Source organism: Rhinopithecus roxellana, chromosome 5 (genome assembly GCF_007565055.1).
Source record: "Rhinopithecus roxellana isolate Shanxi Qingling chromosome 5, ASM756505v1, whole genome shotgun sequence".
Lineage (NCBI taxonomy): Eukaryota > Metazoa > Chordata > Mammalia > Primates > Cercopithecidae > Rhinopithecus > Rhinopithecus roxellana.
In genome coordinates, this window is record NC_044553.1 from 52,580,020 (window position 1) to 52,605,489 (window position 25,470).

General features: G+C 39.2%; 1 protein-coding gene and 1 non-coding gene across 7 annotated transcripts in view; one reads left to right on the forward strand and one right to left on the reverse strand.

Moving 5' to 3' along the window:
* The window catches only part of HECTD1 (HECT domain E3 ubiquitin protein ligase 1), a 112,895-nt gene that overhangs the window by 50,620 nt on the left and 36,805 nt on the right, over positions 1-25,470 (forward strand). For all 6 annotated transcript variants that reach the window (XM_030931676.1, XM_010374654.2, XM_010374658.2 and 3 more), the window contains exons 11-20: positions 2,971-3,109; positions 3,310-3,480; positions 10,793-11,015; positions 11,872-12,135; positions 12,234-12,310; positions 15,921-16,055; positions 16,605-16,751; positions 18,943-19,037; positions 21,527-21,632; positions 24,753-24,887. In XM_030931676.1, the coding sequence (XP_030787536.1) occupies positions 2,971-3,109; positions 3,310-3,480; positions 10,793-11,015; positions 11,872-12,135; positions 12,234-12,310; positions 15,921-16,055; positions 16,605-16,751; positions 18,943-19,037; positions 21,527-21,632; positions 24,753-24,887 (1,492 nt within the window). The remainder of the gene's footprint in view (positions 1-2,970; positions 3,110-3,309; positions 3,481-10,792; positions 11,016-11,871; positions 12,136-12,233; positions 12,311-15,920; positions 16,056-16,604; positions 16,752-18,942; positions 19,038-21,526; positions 21,633-24,752; positions 24,888-25,470) is intronic.
* On the reverse strand, positions 17,822-17,925 carry LOC115897793. Its single transcript, XR_004057588.1, has one exon. It is a non-coding gene; the product is annotated as a U6 spliceosomal RNA (small nuclear RNA).

Here is a 25,470-nt window from a genome sequence, read left to right on the forward strand (position 1 = left end):
ACTCATGCCTATAATCCCAGCACTTTGGGAGGCCAAAGAGAGTGGATCTCCTGAGCACAGGATTTCGAGACCAGCCTGAGCAATGTGGTAAAACCCTTTCTTTACAAAAATAGAAAAATTAGCTGGGCATGGTGGCAGGTGCCTGTAATCCCAGCTACTTGGGAGGTTGAGGCACAAGAATTGCTTGAACCTGGGAGTCGGAGGTTGCAGTGAGCCAAAATCCTGCCACTGCACTCCAGCCTTGGGGACAGAGCGAGATGCTGTCTCAAAAAAAAAAAAAAAAAAAAAAAAAGAAAAAGAAAAAAAAAGAAATTATGGCCGGGTGCGGTGGCTCACGCCTGTAATCCCAGTACTTTGGGAGGCTGAGGCAGGTGGATCACCTGAGGTCAGGAGTTTGAGATCAGCCTGGCCAACATGATGAAACTCCGTCTCTATTAAAACTACAAAAATTAGCTGGGTGTGGTGGCAGGTGCCTGTAATCCCAGCTACTCCAGAGGTTGAGATGGGAGAATCGCTTGAACCCAGGAGGCGGAGGTTGCAGTGAGCCGAGATCACGCCACTGCACTCCAGCCTGGGTGACAGAGCAAGACTCTGTTCCAGAAAAATAAATAAAACTAAATTAAAAACAACAAAACAAGCCAGGCGCGGTGGCTCAAGCCTGTAATCCCAGCACTTTGGGAGGCCGAGACGGGTGGATCACGAGGTCAGGAGATCGAGACCATCCTGGCTAACACGGTGAAACCCCGTCTCTACTAAAAAATACTAAAAAAAACTAGCCAGGCGAGGTGGCGGACGCCTGTAGTCCCAGCTACTCGGGAGGCTGAGGCAGGAGAATGGTGTAAACCTGGGAGGCGGAGCTTGCAGTGAGCTGAGATCCGGCCACTGCACTCCAGCCCGGGCGACAGAGCGAGACTCCGTCTCAAAAAAAAAAAAACAAAAAAAACCAAAAAAAAAAACCAAAACAAAAACTGGAAAGAATCAATCAAACTGTTAAAACAGTTTGTCCTCTGTCCACCTATCATTTTCTGTAATGTACTTGAATTTGTAATAAAGCATATTCCTTCATTAAAGAAATATAATGTTATAACTTCAGCTAGAGAGAGTTATAAAATATGTAGAGACCCCATGCTGTAGAAATATAGCTGTGTCACATGCTTCTCTAGGACATCAGTTGAGAATTTTGCCTCTTTATTCTTCTGTCAGTCACCTCAAGGGTAATGATATCTGCAGCTTAGTGCCTAGAACATTGTTAGATACTTAGAAAATATTTGTTAAATGAATTGGTTATTGGCTCTTACACAATAGACAAGCCTCTTTTGTTTGTTTGTTTGTTTGTTTATTTGTTTTTAAGACAGTCTTGCTCTGTCGCCCAGACTGGAGTGCAGTGGCATGATCTTGGCCTGCTACAACCTCCACCTCTAGGGTTCAAGCAGTTTTCCTGTCTCAGCCTCCCGAGTAGCTGGGACTACAGGTGCCCACCATGCCCAACTAATTTTTATGTTTTTGATAGAGATGCGGTTTCACCACATTGGTTAGGCTGGTCTCGAACTCCTGACCTCAGGTGATCCACCTGCCTCAGCCTCCCAAAGTGCTGGGATTACAGGCGTGAACCACCTCTCCCAGCCAAGCCCCTTTTTATTAATAGTGTATTATCATTTAAGTGTATGTGGATATGTGTTTTTTATTTTAAAAGATCAGGTTACATGTTATAAAATTGAGGTTAATTTGGCCAGGTGCGGTGGCTCATGCCTGTAGTCCCAGCACTTTGGGAGGCAAAGGCGGGCAGATCACGAGGTCAGGAGATCGAGATCATCCTGGCTAACATGGTGAAACCCCATCTTTACTAAAAATACAAAAAATTAGCCGGGGGTGGTGGCATGTGCCTGTAGTCCCAGCTACTTGGGAGTCTGAGGCAGGAGAATGGCGTGAACCTGAGAGGCGGAGGTTGCAGTGAGCTGAGATTGCGCCACTGTACTCCAGCCTGGGCGACAGAGTGAGACTCTTATCTCAAAAAAAAAAAAAAAAAAAAAGTGAGGTTACTTTGTGTGACTTTATTGAGTGTCTTTTATGGTCTAAGCAAAGCAGTACGTAAATAAAAGGGAAAGAAGGCATGTGAATTTGTTAATGGTGGGAATATTTTTGGGGCATGGGATTATTAGGATCTCTTATTTTCATTTATATGAGTCCATAGTTTTAGTGAACATGGATTTTAAACTTGATGAAAGACAAATTAATTTAAAATTTTGTTTTTCGTATAAATTACCTGGTATCTTAAGTTCTTAGAGCATTGTATTTTGGATTATAGGAAATTTTAGATTAGTTATAATTTGTATCATTTCTTTTCTTTTTTTTTTTTTTTTGTTTTTTGTTTTTTGAGATGGAGTCTCCTTCAGTCTCCCAGAATGGAGTACAGTGGCACGATCTCCTGGGTTCAAGTGATTATTCTGTCTCAGGCTCCTGAGTAGCTGAGATTACAGGTGCTTGCCACCATGTCTAGCTCATTTTTGTATTTTTGTTAGAGGCAGGATTTCTCCAAGTTGACCAGGCTAGTCTTGAACTCCTGAGCTCAAGTAATCCACCTGCCTCAGCCTCCCAAAATGCAGGGATTACAGGCATGAGCCACCGTGCTGGGCCCCATTTATTTTCTTGGTAGTTGTAGTAGTTTTTACTTGATTTTCTAAAATTATCATGACATGTTAATGTTCATGCTGGTAAAGTGTGGAACATAGAAGAGTGCATTTAAGAAAATTATAAGTCATTTTTGGTGAGCTCAATACGTTTATAATAGAAAACAAATGGAATTATCTCAAAAATGAACATGTGCTGAGTCTCAATTTTTTTGTATTTTTTTATTAAGTGTATTCTTTTAGAGTGTATAAAACGTAACATTGGATATTTTACTGTTCATTAATGCATGCATTTTGGTTTAACTTCATTTGGCTTCATACAATTCTATTTTTACTTTTCAAGGAAAGCAAGTCTTGCTCTAATTCGAAAAATGATTCATTTTTGCTCTGAAGCACTGTTAAAAGAAGTTTGCGATTCTGATGTTGGTCACAATTTGCCTACAATACTAGTGGAAATCACTGCAACTGTCCTGGATCAAGAGGTCAGTTTCTTTTTCAGAACTCTTTTAGCATTAATTTCCTTTAGGTAGTAGTCTGAAATAAAAATTTTGTTTTAATTTCAGTAAGCCATTTTGTGCAAATTACTGCATTTCTCTGCTCCTGGCAACTAAACTTATTTTTGCTGTTTTTCTTTCATTTCCTTGCTATCATGTACTTCCCCCTTCCTTTTTTTTTTTTTCAGGATGATGATGATGGCCACTTGCTGGCTTTGCAGATCATAAGGGATTTAGTAGATAAAGGTGGTGATATATTTTTGGATCAGCTAGCCAGACTTGGTGTAATTAGCAAAGTGTCAACGTTGGCAGGTCCTTCCTCTGATGATGAGAACGAAGAGGAATCAAAACCAGAAAAAGTGAGTGGTCTTAATTATAGAGGTGTCAGGAAGAGTTTCTTTTGAGGAAAATCTAGTTTCGATTTTTGATGGGTTTTGACAAGATGACAGTTATCTTGACAAATAAATAGCAATGAAATAGTTCTGTATAATTTTTAAATTGGTCAATTTTCTTTTAAAACATTTTATGGATCAACAATTTTAAACATACAGAAATGTTGCAAATATAATTAAAGAATATCAGAATACTCTCTATCCACATTGACTAGTTATTAACATTTTGCCCCATTTCCTTTAATATTTTTTCAGATACATGTGTCTCTGTGTGTGTGTGTGTGTGTACATTTTTTTTTTTTTTTTTGAGATGCAGTTTTGCTCTTGTTGCCCAGGCTGGCAGTGGCATGATCTCAGCTCACTGCAGCCTCTGCCTCCCGGGTTCAAGTGATTCTCCTGCCTCAGCCTCCCGAGTTAGCTGGGATTGCAGGCATGCGCCACCGTGCCTGGCTAATTTTGTATTTTTAGTAGAGACGGGGTTTCTCCATGTTGGTCAGGCTGGTCTCAAACTCCCGACCTCAGGTGATCCACCCGCCTTGACCTCCCAAAGTGCCGGGATTACAGGCGTGAGCCACTGTCCCAGCCAATGTGTGTACATTTATTTTATTTTATTTTTATTAATTTTTAGAGACGGAGTTCCACTCCTGTTGCCCAGACTGGAGTGCAATGTTGCGATCTCAGATCACTGCAACCTCCACCTTCCTGGGTTCAAGCGATTCTCCTGCCTCAGCCTCCTGAGTAGCTGGGATTACATGGCATGATCTCGGCTCACTGCAACCTCCACCTTATGGGTTAAAGTGATTCTCATGCCTCAGCCTCCAGAGTAGCTGGGATTACAGGCACGTACCACCACTCGGCTAATTTTGTATTTTTAGGAGAAACGGGCTTTCTCCATGTTGGTCAGGCTGGTCTCAAACTCCCGACCTCAGGTGATCTGCCCATCTCAGCCTCCCAAAGTGCTGGGATTACAAGTGTGAGCTACAGCGCCTGTCCATGTGTACTTTTAAAAAATATTTGATGGTGGCCAGGTATGATGGCTGATGCCTGTCATTCCAGCACTTTGGTAGGCCTAGGCGGGTGGATCACGAGGTCAGGAGTTCAAGACCAGCTTGACCAATATGTTGAAACCCCGTCTCCACTAAAAATACAGAAAAAATTAGCCCAGTGTGGTGGCACGTGCCTGTAGTCCCAGCTACTCGGGAGGCTGAGGCAGGAGAATCGCTTGAACCTGGGAAGCGGAGGTTGCAGTGAGCTGAGATCGTACCACTGTACTCCCGCCTAGGTGACAGAGTGAGACTCCCATCTTTTTTTTTTTTCCAGATGGAGTCTCGCACTGTCGCCCAGGCTGGAGTGCAGTGGCGCGAGTTTGGCTCACTGCAAACTCCGCCTCCAGGGTTCACGCCATTCTCCTGTCTCAGCCTCCCGAGTAGCTGGGACTACAGGCGCCTGCCACCACACCCGGCTAATTTTTTGTATTTTTAGTAGACACAGGGTTTCGCTGTGCTAGCCAGGATGGTCTCGATCTCCTGACCTTGTGATCTGCCCATCTCAGCCTCTCAGTGCTGGGATTACAGGCATGAGCCACCGCGCCCGGCCTGAGACTCCATCTTAAAAAAAAAAAAAGATGGTAAGCTGAATACAGAGTTTTCCCTTTTAACCTAAATATTTCACCAAAAAACCAGGACATAGTTGTAGTATCATTAATCAAAATTGTACTAATCAGAAAATGAAATATTTATGTAACACTAATATTTTCTCTGGAGACCATATTCAGATTTTGCCATTGTCTTTAATGGCCTTCGTAGTAATTTTTTTTTCTGGTCCACAATGAAATCCAGGAGCACACATTACATTGGTTATCATATTCCTGAGGACCTGCGACAGTTTGTCCTGAGAACCTGTAACAGTCTGTCAGCCTTTCTTTTATTTTCATAGCTTTGGTGTTTATGAAGAGAATAGAACAGTTAATTTGAACAAAGAATCTAACTTTATGTCATGTTTCTTTGTGATTTAATTCAGCTTATGTGTTTTAGCAGGAGTCCTGTAGAGTTGATACTATGCTCTTCTAGGTGCATAATGTTCCTTCTTGGAGGCATATTCGTGTCTGTTTGCCCTGTTGGTTATGATAACTTGGATCACTTGCTTAAGTTTTTTCTCTTCCAGGTTTCTCTACTGTAAAGTTGCTCTTTTTCCTTTTTTTTTTGAGTCAGAATCTTGCTATGTTGCCCAGACTGGAGTGCAATGGCATGATCTCGGCTCACTGCAACCTCCACCTTATGGGTTAAAGTGATTCTCATGCCTCAGCCTCCAGAGTAGCTGGGATTACAGGCACGTACCACCACGCCCAGCTAGTTTTTTTATTTTTAGTAGGGGCAGGGTTTCACCATATTAGCCAGGCCAGTCTCAAACTTCTGACCTAGGTGATCCCCCTGCCTTGGGCTCCCAAACTGTTGGTATTACAGGCATGAGCCACCGCACCTGGCCTCTTTTTCCTTGTAATAAGTAATTTGTAGGGACATAATTCCAGACTCTGTAAATATGCTGTTTCTCAGTAAACTTAACCGACCAATTTCTGTATTCATTGGTAACTCTTGCCTTAGATTGCAAATTTAAATATACCTTTTCCATCTGTAGTGATTCCCAGCAAGATTTATTTCTAATATTTAGTGAATGCTTACTGTATATTAATTACAAGGTAGTAATATTTTTGAAAAAAATGGTGGCGTATGAGTTATAATTGTAGAATTCCGAGGGTGGTGAAAAGAGAGTGTGTATGTATTACCCCGATCTGGTTAATTGTTAGAATTACTGGGGGATTTAAGGAAAAACAAAACAAAAATATCATCTGAGTTTATTCTCTGGAGCTCTTCCTTTCAAGAAATAGGTTACAGAAATCCCAACCAAGATCCCAGCAGTCTTTTTGTAGAAATTAACAAGGAGATTCTAGGCTGAGTGCAGTGGCTCACGAGTGTAATCCCAGCACTTGTGGGAGGCCGAGGCAGGGAGATCACCTAAGGTCAGAAGTTCGAAACGAATCTGGCCAACATGGTGAAACCCCGTCTCTACAAAAAATATAAAAATTAGCCAGGCATGGTGGCACTTGCCTGTAGTCCCGGCTACTCGGGAGGTTGAGGCAGGAGAATCACTTGAACTGGGAGGTGGAGGTTGCACTGAGCCAAGATTGCACCACTGCACTCCAGCCTGGGCAACAGAGCAAGACTCCATCAAAAAAAAAAAAAAAAAAAAAATTAGCTGGGCGTGGTGGCACGCACCTGTAATCCCAGCTACTTTGGAGGCTGAGGCAGAAGAACTGCTTGAACCTGGGAGGCGGTGGTTGCAGTGAGCTGAGATCGTGCCGTTGCATTCCAGTCTGGTTGACAGAACGAAACTCCATCTCAAAAAAAAAAAACCAAGGAGAGTCTAACATTTATATATAAATGGAAATATTCTAACATTTACATATAAATGCAATAGCCAAAGCAACCTGGAAAAGGAACAGCATGGAAGGATATACATCAACAGATTTCAAGTCTTTTATAAAACTTCAGTAATCAAGGAAGTGTGACAATAGTGTAAAGATAGATTAATGACCCAGTACACATATTGTCAATCGATTTTCAACAAAAGTGCTAAGACAAGAAAGGATGATCTTTTCAGAAAATGAACAAGTCAATAGCATATGTAAAAAAAATTGAACTTCAACCCTTACCGTATATATATAATATATATAAAATATATATAGTATCATTTTTCTTTTTCTTTTTCTTTTGTTTTGTTTTTTGAAATTGAATCTCCCTCAGTCTCAACCCTTACCATGTATATATATAGCATTATGTATATACATTGTATATATACATGGTAAGGGTCCCATATACAAAAATTAACAAAATGAACCATAGACTAAAATGTATACACTAAAATTATGAAACTTCTAGAGAAAAAGAGAAATCTTAGTGACCTTGGGCTTGGGAAAGATTTCAAAAATGAAACTTCAAATGGTTATACTGTAAAGGAACACATAATTGCTAAGTCGTACTTCATCATCACACACTTTTGCTCTTCCAAATATGTTGAAATGGTCAGCTGGACACGATGGCTCATGCCTGTAATCCCAGGACTTTGGGGAGGCTCAGGTGGGAGAATTGCTTGAGCCCAGGAGTTTGAGACCAGTCTGGGCAACATTGTGAGACTCTCTGTTTTTTTTTTTTTTTTTTTTTTTTTTTGAGACCGAGTCTTGGCTCACTGCAAGCTCCGCCTCCTGGGTTCATGCCGTTCTTCTTCCTCAGCCTCACGAGTAGCTGGGACTGCCACAATGGCTGGCTGATTTTTTGTATTTTTAGTAGAGACGGGGTTTTACCATATTAGCCAGGATGGTCTCCATCTTCTGACCGTGTGATCTGCCCGCCTTGGCCTCCCAAAGTGCTGAGATTACAGGCCCGAGTCACCATACCTGGCCAACCCCATCTCTATTTTTATTTAAAAAAAAAAAAAAAGAAAATTAAAAGGCAAACCAGATAATTCTTTCAGATTGTATTTATCTGAAAATGTCTTTTTTGGCCTTCTTTTTAAATTTTTCTTTTTTGAGACATGGTCTTGCTCTGTCGCCCTGGCTGGAGTGCAGTGGCGCGATCTTGGCTCATTGCAACCTCCGCCTCCCGTGTTCAAGCAATTCTCCTGCCTCAGCCTCCCAAGTGGCCGGAATTATAGGTGCACACCACCATGCTCAACTAATTTTTGTATTTTTAGTAGAGACAAGGTTTCACCGTTGTTAGCCAGGCTGGTCTTGAACTCCTGATCTCAAAGTGATCCATTGCACCTTGCCTCTTTTTTTTTTTTTTAAATTAAAAAAAATATTTTATTTTTGTAGAGATGGAGGTCTCACTATGTTGCCAAGGCTAGTTTGGTTTTTGGCCTCAAGTTATCCTCCTGTTTTGGCCTTCCAAACACTCTGATTCTTTGTTTAGTAATTTTTGATTTGCTGCTGGATATTGTAAATGTTATGATGTTGAGCTTTGGGCTTTGTGGTCTTTCGTAAAAAGAATATTGGGCTTTGGCCAGGTACCTTGGCTCACGCCTGTAATTCCAGCACTTTGGGAGGCTGAGGCGGACAGGTCGCTCGAGCCCACGAGTTCAAGGTTAGCCTAGGTAACATGGCAAAACCCTGTCTCTGCAAAGAATACAAAATTGTCATTGCATGGTGGCAGAATAGCTTTTACTCTAGGGAAGTTCACCCCTGTGATCCTGAATTTGTGATTTCTCTGAATTCACTGAATATCGTGGTGGTCCATGAGGATTTTCTACTCTGGCTGTTTGGAATGCAAATGTCTGGCCACTTGTATGATCTCTTACAACTTTCCAGTAGTTCTTTGCCCAATCTTATGGAGTATCACCCTGTATACGACTGTAGTACTCTGTGGAAACTCCTTTGCAGATTTCTGGAAAGGCTTTTTCTCTTTAGTTCCCTAATAGTGAACTCAGCCTCCACATATTCCAGTTGCCTTAAACTCCTCAAACTCTGATCTGTGTTTTCTTAACTTGTACTGCTAGGATCTGTGTTCCCCTTCCTCATGAGCTCAGCCAGCGAATGGTCTCTACTTTATTTGCTTTCGTTTTCTTGAGGATCATAGTCCTGCATTGACTGTTGTTTAGTGTTTGAAAACACATTTTTCATGTATGTTAACTATATTTTAGTTGGTTGTAATAGATGTATTTAGAGAATTTAATAATTTTTTTATGTGAATATTTTCAGTTTTTAAATATGTCCAAAGAAGGTTTTAGGAACACAGGCTGAGCTACAAAATGTTTATAGATTGTTTTTTTAAAAAAACATGCTCAGTCGGGTGCGGTGGCTCACGCCTAATCCCAGCATTTTGGTAGGCTGAGGTGGCCGGATCACGAGGTCAGGAGATCGAGACCATCCTGGCTAATACCATGAAACCCTGTCTCTACTAAAAATACAAACAATTAGCCAGGAGTGGTTGTGGGCACCTGTAGTCCCAGCTACTTGGGAGGCTGAGGCAGGAGAATGGTGTGAACCCGGGAGGCGGAGCTTGCAGTGAGTGGAGATTGCGCCACTGTATTCCAACCTGGGTGACAGAGCGGCGGGGGGAGGGGGGAGCTCTAGCTAAAATACTTGTATGATCATGGGAACAAGTATATTTGATTCACTTGGCTAAAGGTGGGGCCTTGGAATGAATGAATGAATTTTATTTACTTATAATAGATTATATATATTATAATATATAAATTATAAATATATGTAATATATTTATAGAGAGAGACACTGTCTCTATTATCTATATAGAGATTGTAGATAATGTCTCTATTATTATAGAGTGAGACCCTGTCTCTATTATCTATATAGAGATAATAGACAGTGTCTGTATTAGCTAGCTAGCTAGCTAGATATAGATAAAATAGAGACAGAGTCCCAATCTGTCACCCAGGCTGGAGTTCTGTGGCACAGTCCTTCACTATAACCTCAAATTCCAGGGCCCAAGCAGTCTTCCTGCTTCAACTTCTCTAGTATCTAGGGCTACAGGTGTGCACTGCCACCCTCAGCTAATTTTTAAATTTTTTTTGTGGAGACAGACTCAGTACATTGCCCAGGCTGATCTTGAATTCCTGGCCTAAGCAGTCCTCCTGCCTTGGCCTCCAAAAGTATTGAGGTAACAGGCGTGAGCCATCACTCTCAGCCAAAATTTATCTTTAAAAAGCTTCTTTGGTGATTCTGTTATACACTTCAGTTTAGATACCATTGAGCCTCTCTAAATCATCATTTTTTACAAATAGACCCAGAGATGTAGTGAGTTCAGCAAGATTTTAGGTTATTATCTTGTTGTTTGTAGTGCTCTAATCCATTAGTCTTTACCCCACTACACCTGGACACGATATAATATAGGTCATTAATTACATGAATTTCTTGATATTTTTAGCACTTATTTGTAAGATTTAGTTATAGGTAATTAATTAGAATTGAGAGCCAGGTGCTGTGGCTTGGACCTGTAATCCCAGCTACTTTGGAGGTTGAGGTGTGAAGATTGCCCGAGGCCAGGAGTTAGAGGCTTCTGTAAGCTATGATGACACTACTGCACTCCAGCCTGGGTGACAGAGTGAGACCGTGTTTCTAAAAGGAAAAAAAAAAAATTAAACTACACGCAATTGAGTATTGTGTTCAGAACATTTAAATTTGAAATTAGATTCTTGTTTTTAAAATACGTATAAATATTTGAAATTGAAATTATTTCCCATGTTTAATTGAATAATTCTACACATTTAGGAAGATGAACCACAGGAAGATGCTAAAGAATTGCAGCAGGGTAAACCATATCATTGGAGAGACTGGTCAATCATTAGGGGAAGAGACTGCTTGTATATTTGGAGTGATGCAGCAGCCTTGGAATTATCTAATGGCAGTAATGGATGGTTCCGATTTATCTTGGATGGAAAACTTGCCACCATGTATTCAAGTGGTAGTCCTGAAGGTGGATCTGACAGTTCAGGTACTATTTTGTTTCAATTAAAATATTTTCCCAGTTTCTACAGTTTTTATTTTCTCATATTTTTGCTACCATTGTCATGGTGTTTTATTTTATTTTTTTTGAGATTGAGTCTCACTCCATCACCCAGGCTGGAGTACAGTGGTGCGATCTCGGCTCACTGAAACCTCCACCTCCCGGGTTCAGGCAATTCTCCTGTCTCATCTTCCCGAGTAGCTGGGACTACAGGCACCTGCCACCACGCCCGGCTAATTTTTGTATTATTAGTAGAGATGGGATTTCACCTTGTTGGTCAGGCTAGTCTCGAACTCCTGACCTCAGGTGATCCACCCACCTCAACCTCCCAAAGTGCTGGAGTTACAGGTGTGAGCCACTGCGCCCAGCCCGTCATGGTATTTTTAAAACATATTTGTTTCTTTATTTTTTAATACCCATTTTTTTGTATCAGTAGAGAAAAATTATTATACCATGAAAATGTTTCATAAATGTCTTTTTACTGCATGGGACAAGGAACAACACTATATCTACTTTTTAAAAAATATCTTTACAAATATAGCTCTTTTTTTTTTTGGAGGGGGAGACAGTGTCTTACTCTGTCTCCCAGGCTAGAGAGCGGTGGTGTGATCATAGCTCATCGCAACCTCCAACTCATGAGCTCAAGTGATCATCTCACCTTAGCTTCCCAAGTAGCTGGGACTACAGATGCATACCACCATGCCTGGCTAATATTTCTAGTTTCTAATTTAGTTTTATTGTTTAAAATTTATATTTTAATAGGTCTTTTTTTTTTTTTTAAGAGAAAATACATGTTATATTTGAAAGAAATAAGATTTTTAAAACAAGTATTTTGTCTTCATAGAAAGCCGAAGTGAATTCTTAGAGAAGTTACAAAGAGCTCGAGGCCAAGTAAAGCCATCTACTTCAAGTCAACCTATACTCTCAGCACCAGGACCCACTAAACTTACTGTAGGAAATTGGTCACTGACATGTTTGAAAGAAGGAGAAATTGCTATTCATAATTCAGATGGTCAGCAAGCTACAATATTGAAAGAAGATTTACCTGGTTTTGTATTTGAATCTAATAGAGGAACCAAACATTCATTTACTGCAGAAACTTCCCTGGGTAAGTATGTAGCTATGTAAGGTTAGTAGGTAAAAATAAATGAATATGTTAAATTGTAATAAAGTATGCTCTACGAATGTTCTTTTTATCCCCCTAAGGTTCAGAATTTGTGACTGGCTGGACTGGCAAAAGAGGCAGAAAACTGAAATCTAAGTTAGAAAAAACAAAGCAAAAGGTATATCTGTTGGATGTGCTTTATTCTTGTCTTTTATACTGATGTAAATTTTCAGTGGTTAAGTATAAGCATTGAAAAAAATTGAGCCATAGAACATAAGCAACCCTAGTATAACGTATTTTAGTTTTCCTGTTTTCAGTGTTCATTTTCTTATTTATTTACATATTATTTTTATACCTGTACTAAATACCAACATTAAAACAGAATCAAAATGGATATTAATATGAAACAAAATGTTAATTACTTATTAATTGCACAAACAATTCAACTTATTGAAATTTTTTCTTTTCTTTTCTTTTCTTTTTTTTTTTTTTTGAGACTGAGTCTCGCTCTGTTGCCCAGGCTGGAGTGCAGTGGCGTGATCTTGGCTCACTGCAACCTCTGTCTCCCAGATTCATGCCATTCTGCTGTCTCAGCCTCCTGAGTAGCTGGGACTACAGGCGCCCGCCGCCACACCCAGCTAATTTTTTGTAAAGACAGATTTTCACCATGTTATCCAGGATGGTCTCAATCTCCTGACCTCGTGATCCGCCTGCCTCGGCCTCCCAAAGTGCTGGGATTACAGGCGTGAGCCACCACGTCCAGCCTGAAATTATTAATAATATTAATATTTTTAGTGTTACAGTGGGATTGAAAATGACTATTATATTTTACAATCTGGGTTAATACCTTGTGATACAGCAACTTAACTGCCTGGTTCTAAATTCAGATTATTTTGATGCTTAGTTTAATGGCTATGGCAGCTGAAATTACTACTTCAAGAAGATACTGTAGCAGATGCGTAATTGACTAATCTTTTAATGCTTTCATCAGGTTTGCATTGTTATTTTCAAATATGGCCAGTATATTTCCATGTTAATCTCATAGTTAGATTCAACACTTTCTGGTGACTAGCATGTTTATTTTACCTGTAATGGTAATATAAAATAGGGTTTGTTTTTTATTTGTTTTGTTTTGAAACAGAGTCTCTCTGTGTTGCCCAGGCCGGTCTAAAACACCTGAGTGCAAGTCATCCTCCTGCCTCAGCCTCTTAAGTAGCTGGGACTACAGGCCCTATGCCTGGTTCTAAGATAGTTTTTAAATACAGTATGCAAAGAATGCTTGTATGTGATTGGGATTAGGGGAGAGTTCTTGTGTTTTTTATGGCTTTGACCAGAGAAATTGTAATAATGGTGTTTCTTTTTTTTTTTTAAAGAAACTTAGCGAAACCCTTGTAATAATGTTTTTTTGGAGACTTGGTTTCGCTCTTGATGCCCAGGCTGTGGTGCAATGGTGCAATCTCGGCTCAGTGCAACCTCTGCCTCCCGGGTTCGAGCTATTCTCCCGCCTTAACCTGCTGAGTAGCTGGGATTACAGGTGCCCACCACCATGCCCAGCTAATTTTTTGTATTTTTAGTAGAGATGGAGTTTCACCATGTTGACCAGGCTGGTCTCCATCTCCTGACCTCAAGTAATCCACCCGCCTCAGACTCCCAAAGTACTGGGATTACAGGCATGAGCCACCATGTCCGGCCAACAGTAGTTACATTTTATAAAGTTGTTGTGAATATTGAACCATTGCTTGTAGGAGAAATACTGGGTTAGATTTCTTCTAGGCCTAGGGCCTGTTGTGACAACATTTTTGTCACCTTTTTTTTTGTTTTTGATTAAAGACACCTTATTTGCTACGTATTTTTTGTTTTTTGAGACAGAGTCTCACTCTGTTTCCTATGTTGGAGTACAGTGGCACAGTCTTGACTCACTGCAACCTTCACCTTCCAGGTTCAACCAATTCTCCTTCCTCAGCCTCCCAAATACCTGGGACTACAGGTGTGCGCCACCATGCCCGGCTCATTTTTGCATTTTTAGTGGAGACGGGGTTTCACCATGTTGGCCAGGCTGGTCTCAAACTCCTACCTCAAGTGATCTGCCCGCCTCGGCCTCCCAAAGTGCTGGGATTACAAGCCTGAGCCACTGCACCCAGCCTGATATGTATTGTTGATTTGTTAGTATTGAACTGGCCAACAGCACTGTTATGCTTGAACAAAGCATATGTTAGCACACACTTTTTTTGTCTTTTCCTCCTGTAAGGTACATCACAGTCTTCTTGTGTTTAGAAACACTGGATAGCACCTAAGTACTATGTTTGGGGGCCATTTTAAACAATGAAATCAGGAAGAAAAAGCCCCAAAATTCGATAAGTGTGACGCTAAGTAGATTGGGAGTAGGGTACTTGTTTATAGTATGAGACCCGAAGCAAGAAAGAGTGTCACCTTTTTGAATTCTGCTGGGAACGTGCATATCGGGCACCGTAAATTTATTGCTGCACTGTGCATGTCCGTGAATGAACGTGAAAGCTCTGAAATGATTGATTTTGAGGTTACAAATTTTAATGAATACTCATATTTGCAAGCATGGAATCGTTGAGTAATCTGACTATAAATCACCTATCTCAAGAGCTTTTTGGTATACCTAATATGTTGTTATTAACCAACCAAATCTAGACTACAGGGGACTGAAATTTTGTAACACAAACTAAAAAAATTCAATGAGAACGTTGTCTCAGTCTTGTATTCTCATTAAAAAAATAAAAATTATGAAGGGTGTGGAGTGAGGGTGGCAAAGGTTCCAAAACTTGGGTACTATTCTCACTACCTGGGTGCTGAGATCATTTATATCGCAAACCTTAACATCACACAATATACCCATGTAACCTGCACATGTACCCTCGAATCTAAAAGTTGAAATTATAAGAAAAAATTTAAAAAATTATTGCTTCACTTTCTTGATTTGAAATCAGTAACAACTCAGTGAGTAGGTGGCTGTCCTTTTGATATAAACAAGTATGCATCAAAATATTTTAGGCAAAAATAATTTTAATTAATTATTATTTTTTATTTATTTTTTATTTTTTGATGCAAAGTCTTGCACTGTCACCCAGGCTGCAGTGGCACAATCTTCGCTCACTGCAGCCTCCGCCTCCCGGGTTCAAGTGATTGTCCCGCCTCAGCCTCCTGAGTAGCTGGGACTATAGGCATGCGCAACCATGCCCAGCTAATTTTATTTTTAATTTTTAGTAGAGACGAGGTTTTACCATGTTGGCCGGCTGGTCTTGAACTCCTGACTGACCTCAAGTGATCTGCCTGCCTCCGCCTCCCAAAGTGCTAGGATTACAAGCATGAGCCACCATACCAGTATTAATTATTAATACTTTTTATAAAGAGATAGTTTCTTCAAAGTCGTCTGATATCCATGATTGCCATCTTTTAATTCTGAAGGGCATACCAAAATAGAACAGAAAGTATTATTAAGTAGTTTACAGCATAGGTTTTTTCTATTGCATTAGAGTTATGCTGGTTTGTTTGGGATTAAAATGGCATTAGGTGAATCCTAAATTTACATTACTTAAGCATATGATTTGTGAATAATATCATGTACTAAATTTCATCAGACCCAGAACATAGGTTGTTTTCTTAAATAACTGTAACTTCAAGAGCTCATTTGCCCAAATGACAGTACATACCTATTTTTTCATGGTGAAATAAGTAAATATGAGTGTCTATAAAAGTGAAGATTTGGTAAAATTATTAATTATAGTAAAAATTCACATTTGTTATGTTTATTTTGGTAGGTACGAACTATGGCTCGAGATTTATACGATGACCACTTTAAAGCTGTTGAAAGCATGCCTCGTGGAGTAGTGGTAACACTCAGAAACATAGCAACTCAGTTAGAGTCATCTTGGGAGCTTCATACAAACAGACAAGTATGTCAACCTCTAGATTTTAATGATGTGTAGTGAGTTTTAGTTTGATGTCTTTCCCCTCTCTCCTTTATGTCGTGGGTATTGAGTAGGGGGTCAGCAAATTATGGCCCAGGAGCCAAATCTGGCCTGCTCCCCATTTGCATATGGCTGTATGAGGTAAGAATGGTTTTTATACTTTTAAATGATTGAAAACAAACCAGAAGGAGAATTTCAAGACACATGAAAATCAGATTTCAGTATCCATATAATTTATCACGTGTAGCCATGCTTATTCATTTACATATTGTCTACAACTACTTTGATGCTACAAGGGCATGGTTGAATAGTTGTGACGTAGACTATATGGCCTGCAAAGCCTAAAATATTTGCACTGGGCCCTTTACAAAAATGTTTGCTGACCTCTGGTAGACATAATTTGTGTTAATCATTTTAACTTTTAATTTTGCTTAATATCTAAGTTATTGTCATGATAATTGGTATTCTGATAAGTTATTTTAAGAGCTATGTTTATGTTTTTGATTGTCTTCATGAATTTTTTTTTTATTTTAGTGTATTGAGAGTGAGAACACTTGGAGAGATTTAATGAAGACAGCTTTAGAAAACCTAATTGTACTTTTGAAGGATGAAAACACAATTTCACCATATGAAATGTGTAGCAGTGGCTTGGTACAGGCACTTCTTACTGTGTTAAACAATGTAAGTTTATCAAGTAGTAAAGAACAAAAATATAGTTTTAGAAATTATTTGTAGTTACTCCTTTGGTAGAGTGGTTTTTAGTTTGTTTTGTCAAGAAATATTTAAAAGCTGAATGATGTTAATATTTCTAATTTCTTCAACCTTTAAGTTTTATCATTAGTTTGAGCCAAATGAATTAAATAATGGTTTATTTTGATTTCTAAGTTCCCAGTTACAATTTGCTAAAGGTTTTGTTGACTAAAAACAATTCAGCCTAAGATTTATTATTCACTGCTCTGATTTTTACGTAAGTTATATAAAATAGAATATGTCTGTAGACCTTAAGTACCCAAGTTATATACATAATGTATGAACAGTGAAAGTTTAGGAAGTTTATGATGGAAGGAACTCTCCACAGGGCCTGTTTTCCAAAGAAAAGTATTGTTTGGAGGAGCAAAGTTATAAGCCTACCTAAGCATATCATAAAGCTGTTCAAAAATAACTCAGACCCAGTCTTGTGGATGGAAATGTAGTGCTCGAGTCACATTCTGCTTAAAGTTGTAACAAATACAGATGAGTTAAAAGGAAAAAAAAAAAAAAAAAGACAGTGTAGGAAGTTTATGTGAAAATTTGATAAATATTTGCTAATAACCTTATTTTTTTTTTATTTAAGAATGCCTCTTTATTGTGGTAAAACTTTTTTCCTTTGTTTATATATTTACTTATTTTTGAGACAGAGTCTCGCTTTGTCGCCCAGGCTGAAGTGCAGTGGTGCAGTCCTGACTCACTGCAGCCTCTGCCTCCTGGGCTCAAGTGATTCTCCTGCCTTAGCCTCCTGAGTAGCTGGGATTATAGGTGCCTGCCACCTTGCCCAGCTAACTTTTGTATTTTTAGTAGAGACGAGGTTTTGTCATGTTGGCCAGGCTGATTTCGCACTCCTGACCTCAAGTGACCCGCCTGCCTTTGCCTCCCAAGTGCTGGGATTACAGAAGTGAGCCACTACACATGGCTCTTTTTTCCTTTATTTTAATGAAAGAATTATTTTCGTTTCAGTTCTACTTAGTTCTATTTAATTACTTATTTATATTTTAAAAAATATGGAATGCTTCACGAATTTGTGTGTCATCCTTGTGCAGGGGCGATACTAATCTCTGTATCATTTCAGTTTTGGTATATGTGCTGCTTGCTGAAACGCAACTACTCAGTTTTAATTCTTTTTAGTGTGTGTGCCTGTGTGTGTGTGCACTTGCCTGTGCATGTGCATCTGCGTGTTCACCATGTTGCCCAGGCTGGGCTCAAGCTATCTGCCTGCCTTGGCCTCCCAACGTGCTGGGATTACAGGTGTGAGCCACTGCGTCTGGCCAGAGTTGATTTCTTGATCTTAATCATTGTATGTGCTGATGCACTTTTAATACTTACTTTAGGCTGGGCACGGTGGCTCATGCCTGTAATCCTAGTACTCTGGGAGGCCGTGGTGGGCAGAACACTTGAGGTCAGGAGTGCAAGACCAGCCTGGCCAACATGGTGAAACCCTATTTCTATTAAAAATACAAAAAAATTTAGCCAGGCATGTTGGCATGCCCATCTACTCTTCTGTAATTCTGAGGCAGGAGAATTGCTTGAACCTGGGAGGTAAGGTTGCAGTGAGCCGAGATAGCACGACTGTACTCCAGCCTGGGTGACAGAGCGAGACTCTGTCTTCCAAAAAAAAAAAAAACAAAAAAAAAAAACTGCACTTGAACTTCAATGAGTCCCATAGTCCCTTCATAAACTTTACTATTTGCATTTATTCCCATTTATTACAGTGATATATGACATTATATCACTTGGTAATCTATGAAATAGTTTTGATGTACCAGTTTTTTCCTAATACTTATTAAAGTAAATAGTACTGTTAAAATGGAAAATGTTCATTCCTATATTAATGTAATCTGAAACCATCTTGTATACTTGGGGAAACACTGATTTTGCAGCATAATTGCTGAGTACATTATAACATTGAAGAAGGAAAAAATTTTGTATGTTAGCCATGGCTTACTAGTCATATAGTAAAAATAATTTTAACTGAAAGATGAAATGATTAATGATTTTATTCAGATTGTAGTGATCATTGTATAACAATATGTTAACATTCGTCTCTTAGTTTTTGGTAAATTTCAGTAAGATCCTTAAATTATTTTTTCTGAGACTTTATACTTTTTGTTTTCTTTAGAGCATGGATTTGGATATGAAACAAGATTGTAGTCAACTGGTAGAAAGAATAAATGTTTTTAAAACTGCCTTTAGTGAAAATGAAGATGATGAAAGGTAAAACCCCAAATTTCTTTGAATTTGATGTTTGTAATGTTTACACAGTTGGTATGCTTCCTTTAAAATAAGTCTAGTATAACATTTACACACACAAAAGAAACTCTTATTTAACAAGAAAGTAACATATTATACGTGTATAATAGGAAAATTTTTGAAGTTTTTTTTAATCTAATGGAATAAAAAGAAACATTGAAATTACATGTCTGGTATGAATGCAGCTGATCACTTAGTTTACTTATTCATGATAATTATTATTTTGTAAATTCAGACAAGGTTTCGCTCTGTTGACCAGGCTGGAGTGCAGTGATGTCATCTTAGCTTACTGCAGCCTCAGCCTCCTGGACTCAAGCATTTCTCCTGTCTTGGCTGCCCAAAGTGTTGGGATTACAGGCATGAACCACCGTTCCTGGCCTGATCACTTAGTTTAAATTACATGCCTGTTCAAGATAGTTGAAAATTTGAACACTGATGAAATGTTTGATAAATTAAGTAATAATTTCTCTTTTTTAACGTGTAATACTACTTTTTTTAAAAAATAATTTTTTTGTTAGATTTATGTACAAAGACTATCTCTGGATGAAATGATAAGCTCTTTAGTATTTTTTCAAAATATGTAAGAAGGAGAGGCCAGGCACGGTGGCTTACACCCGTAATTCCAGGACTGTGGGAGGCTGAGGTGGGTGGATCACTTGAGGTCAGGAGTTTGAGACCAGCTTGGCCAACATGGTAAAAAACCATCTCTACTAAAAATAAAAAGTTAGCTGGACCTGGTGGTGAGCATCTTTAATCCCAGCTACTTGGGAGGCTAAGGTAGGAGAATCCCTTGAACCCTGGAGGCAGAGGTTGCAGTGAGCTGAGATTGCATCACTGCACTCCAGCCTAGGTGACAGAGTAAGACTCTGTCTCAAAAAAAAAAGGAGAGAACTGGATGGAGATTGGCCATTAGTAGCTAATTGCTAAAGCTGGGTTGATGAAGGTTCATTATATTATTCTGTGTACATTTGAATGGGATTGCACTTTTAAAATAAGTTATACAGGCCGGGCGCGGTGGCTCAAGCCTGTAATCCCAGCACTTTGGGAGGCCGAGACGGGCGGATCACGAGGTCAGGAGATCGAGACCATCCTGGCTAACATGGTGAAACCCCATCTCTACTAAAAATACAAAAAACTAGCCGGGCGAGGTGGCGGGCGCCTGTAGTCCCAGCTACTCGGGAGGCTGAGGCAGGAGAATGGCATGAACCCGGGAGGCAGAGCTTGCAGTGAGCCGAGATTGCGCCACTGCACTCCAGTCTGGGCGACAGAGCGAGACTCCACCTAAAAAAAAAAAAAAAAAAAAAAAAATAAGTTATACAATTCAGATAATTGTGTTAATTTCAAATTTCATTTTTAATGAATGCATATTATATCTTTATGGATGTATAATAATGTATTGAAGTATTACTATGTTAAGCATTTTAGCTCCTTGAAAACTATTACTAATTCTCAAATATACTAGTCTCAGAAGCATCTTTTTACGTAAATTCCGTAAGTGGTAATACTGTGTTAAAGGTTATAGTTTTTTTTTTTTTTTTTTTTTAAGAGATGGAGTCTTGCTGTGTTGCTGAGGCTGGAGTCCACTGGCTATTTACAGGTGCCATAATTTTACATTACAGCCTCAAACTCCTGGGCTCAAGTGATTCTCTCTTTTTTTTTGTTTTTTTTTTTTTGAGACGGAGTCTCGCTCTGTCGCCCAGGCTGGATTGCAGTGGCCGGATCTCAGCTCACTGCAAGCTCCGCCTCCCGGGTTCATGCCATTCTCCTGCCTCAGCCTGCCGTGTAGCTGGGACTACAGGCACCCGCCACCTTGTCCGGCTAGGTTTTTTTTTTTTTTGTATTTTTTAGTAGAGACGGGGTTTCACCGTGTTAGCCAGGATGGTCTCGATCTCCTGACCTCGTGCTCCGCCCGTCTCGGCCTCCCAAAGTGCTGGGATTACAGGCTTGAGCCACCGCGCCCTGCCAAGTGATTCTCTTTTCTCAGTTTTCCTTGTAGCTGGGACTCCAGCATATACCACCTTGCCCAGCTCTGCAAGACGATTTTTAAAAGTTCTTGATTCAAATTTTCACATTGTTTTCTGGAAGTGTCATCGCAATTTACAGTCTAACAGTGAGAAAGGATATGTTGTAATATCCTTGCCATCAAATATTTTTTCAAAACTTTGTTGCTTTATATTCTTTTTTATTTATCAAATATCAAATAAAATTATTTAAACTTTAAAAATATACATCTGCTTTAAATATAATTAAGTTTTTATTCAAAAAATGAAACGTTTTATTCTTAAGTGAAGGAAATTGAGTTGTAAGAGTATCTCTACTCAGACGTAATCTAATACAAAAACTAAACTTTGTAGTCATGAAAAAGTAGGGGTATATAGTGAAGTTGATTACTATATTTTCTGCATGAACATTTACATATAGTTACACAAAAGCTCTTAATTATTTCTTCACAGTCGACCAGCAGTTGCATTAATTCGAAAGTTAATAGCTGTACTAGAATCTATTGAACGCCTACCTCTCCATTTGTATGATGCACCAGGATCCACATATAACCTCCAGGTAACCATAAAAAATGTAGTAGCTAGTATTGCTGAATGCATCTAGGAACAGTGTGACACTTTCCTTTAAAGAAATTATTTTCTTTCACGTTGGATTAAAATAAAAATGATTCACTTAATCTTTAAAGATTTTAGCTTATATGCCATTCGATTGATCTTAATGACTTGAAGTCTGTTTTGTTTGATCAAATCACTGGAAAATGATGCATTTATTCATTAATATTTGTTAAAAGAATTATATTTCGTAGATCATAAGTGGCAAAAGATATTATATCAGTGGAAAAAGCTGGGAAAAGGGTTCCTCTTATTCTACAATTATGAGTCAGTTCTGTCTTAGTCCATTTGGGCTGCTGTAACAAAATTCCTACGAACTTAATAAACAGAAATTAATTACTCACAATTCTGGCAGCAGGGAAGTCCAAGATCAAGATGCCAGCAGATTTGGTATCTGGTGAGGGCCTATTCCTCTTAGATGGAACCTTCTAGCTATGTCCTCACGTGGTAGAAGGGATGAACAAGATCTCTCAGGCCTCTTTTAAAAGGACACTAATCCCATTCATGAGGACAGAGTCCTCCCAAAAGTTCTGCCGTCCAACATCACTGCACTGGGGATTAAGTTTTAACACATGAATTTTGTGGGGACACAGACATTCAGACCACGGCAAGTCCCTTCCTTATCTCTATATTGTTTTTTTTTTTTTTTTTTGAGACGGAGTCTCGCTCTGTTGCCCAGGCTGGAGTGCAGTGGCCGGATCTCAGCTCACTGCAAGCTCCGCCTCCCGCGTTCACGCCATTCTCCTGCCTCAGCCTCCTGAGTAGCTGGGACTACAGGCGCCTGCCACCTCGCCCGGCTAGTTTTTTGTATTTTTAGTAGAGACGGGGTTTCACCATGTTAGCCAGGATGGTCTTGATCTCCTGACCTCGTGATCTGCCCGTCTCGGCCTCCCAAAGTGCTGGGATTACAGGCTTGAGCCACCGCGCCCGGCTCTATATTGTAAACATAAGAAAAAAACGTCAAGATATTTTAAGCACAATTTTTTTCGGGTCTTTCTTGATGTCAGTGGTTAGAGTCAGATTGCCCAAGTCTTCACTAGTCCTGTCAACCACATGGTTTCATAGCCTGTTTCTTTTCTTTTCCTCCTCCTCCCCATATATATATATCTGTATATAATATGTAACTTCCTATTTACATTCTCATTCATTCAATTATTCTTTTCTTTAGTAGCTGGGATCTAGAGGCAAACAAACAATACGTTTTACTAATATCCTAGCCCAGAACTTTTATCACTTTTTTTTGTGGGTTTCTTAAGGGTTTCCTAGCAAGGCCTTCTGCTTTGAATTTTGTTCTGCATTCTACTGCATGGAATAGTTTCTTTTAAATAATAGCCTTTAATGAGTGACTGAGGATCTATATATGCCAAAGCAATGCAAAGCTAACAAAACTTGCCATAACCTGTGAGAACCCAGCACTGTTATCAGTGCCAGTAGACTCCCAAACTGGAGTGCTTATCTAGGGAGTTTTACAGTGCAGTAGTTGCACCTGATATTCTATGTGTAAAAGATGTAGAGGGCTACTTTGTGTTTTGTTTCAGACAGAATAACAGGAGTAAGGGGGACTGTTTGGTCCATCGTTTTTAAGCTTTGTTTCTGGTAAGTGGATGAGTTGGAGATAAGTCTCAAAGACAGTGCACCGATGCCTTTTAGTACGCAATTTTCACTGTAGGAGATTGTGCAAGATCCAAAGAGAGGAAGGCCAGAATGTGCTCTCTGGTAATTTTGCTGTCTACAACTTCCAAAATGCACATATAAATCTTTAATTGTTTTTATAGGAATTAGTTAAGATTTATACAGAAATGAAACTACCTAAAATTGCTAGTCCTGTGCTTGTTGCTTACTAAAATGTATTGGATTAAAAACTGTTTTGCATCTCTTAAAGTTTATTAGCCTTTGATCATACAGGTTGAGTATTCCTTATCCAAAATGCTTGGAACGAGAAGTGTTTTGGATTTTGTAATATTTGTATTATACTTACTGATTCAGCATTCCTAGTCCAAAATCTGAAATGCTCCAGTGAACATTCCTTTGAGCGTCATGTCAGTGCTCAGAAAGTTTCAGATTTCGGAGCTTCTCAAGATTCCAGATTTTTAGATTAGGGATACTTATCCTGTAGAATATATTCTAGCGGAGTAAGCCAATTAGCTACTTTTCAAAAACTTACCTGGAAAATTGTGAGTTATAAGTCACTTTGGTTAAAAAGTTTTATAAGTTTGTTTAAACTGTTGTGTATTTGAAGTTGTTTAGAAATTCTAGGAAGTTAACTTTGTCTTTTTCTTGATAGCCACTGTAGCTTACTCAGTGGCCCTTTTATAAAAGAATCTTTTCCTGTTGTGTTGTTTTTTGGAGTGCAGTGTCATGATCTTGGCTCGCTGCACCCTCTATGTCCCAGGCTCAGTTGATCCTCCCACCTTAGCCTTCCCAATACTTGGAACTACAGGCATGCATGCCCGGCTAATTTTTGGTTTGTTTGTTTTAATATGTAGAGATGAGGTCTCACTGTGTTGCCCAGGCTGGTCTTGAACTCCTAGGCACAAGCAATTGACCCTCTTGCCTCAGACTCCCAAAGTGCTAGGATTACAGGTCTGAACCACCATGCCTGGCCTAAAGAATGTTAAATAGGCTAGGCATGGTGTCTCACGCCTGTAAACCCAGCAGTTTGGGAGGCCGGAGTGGGCGGATCACCTGAGGTCAGGAGTTTGAGACCAACCTGGCCAACATAGTGAAACCTGTCTCTACTAAAAATGCAAAAATTAGCCAGGGTGGTGGCATGCGCCTGTAATCCCAGCTACTTGGGTGGCTGAGGTAGGAGAATCGCTTGAAACCGGGAGGCAGAGTTTGCAGTAAGCCAAGATCAATCCACTGCACTCTAGCCTGGGCAACAGGAGCGAGACTCCATCTCAAAAAAAAAAAAAAAAAAGAATCTTTAATAGAAAACAGACATTTGTTCATAGTTCCATTATGTTTATTCTCCATACATCGCAGTTGTTTTAGGGTGTATCAATTTTTACAACTCTGAGACAAAAACCAAGACGTTTTCCAAAGTATTTTAATTGTTTTTGTGTAGATACTTACAAGGAGATTACGATTTCGGTTGGAACGTGCACCTGGTGAAACTGCATTGATTGACAGGACTGGCAGAATGTTGAAGATGGAACCTTTGGCTACAGTTGAATCTCTGGAACAGTACCTTTTGAAAATGGTGAGTTTCTGGCAAGGGCATGGTGAAATAAGCATTCTGAGCTGTGATTTAGCCTTTTAGAACAGTAATTTGGGAAGTATATATCCAGAGTTACGGTAATACACTTTGGCCCAGTAATTCCATTTTAGAACTGATTTCTACATGAAGATGTTTATTATAATTTTGTAATATTGAAATACTAAACAAAAACCTTAATTCAAATCAATGAATTAATGTTAAATAGATAATTCATATTAAAAATTTAAATTTAATTGACAAATGTGTATAATTATTTCTGTTAGTTTGAATATCATATAGCCATAAAAATGTATAAAGACTAATGATAACGGAAAAATGTTTTTGTACAGTATGATCAAGAATTTGTTTTATCCTATCCATTGGAATAATAAACTAAAGAAATACTCTGTGATTATTAATAGCGAGGTGCTTTGGTTGTGGGACTTTTTATTTTTCTTTATATTTTTTGCATATTTTTAAATGAGCATTTGTTTTTTTTGTTTGTTTTTTTTTGTTGTTGTTGTTTTGTTTTGAGACAGAGTCTCACTCTGTTGCCATGCTGGAGTGCAGTGGCACAATCTTGCTC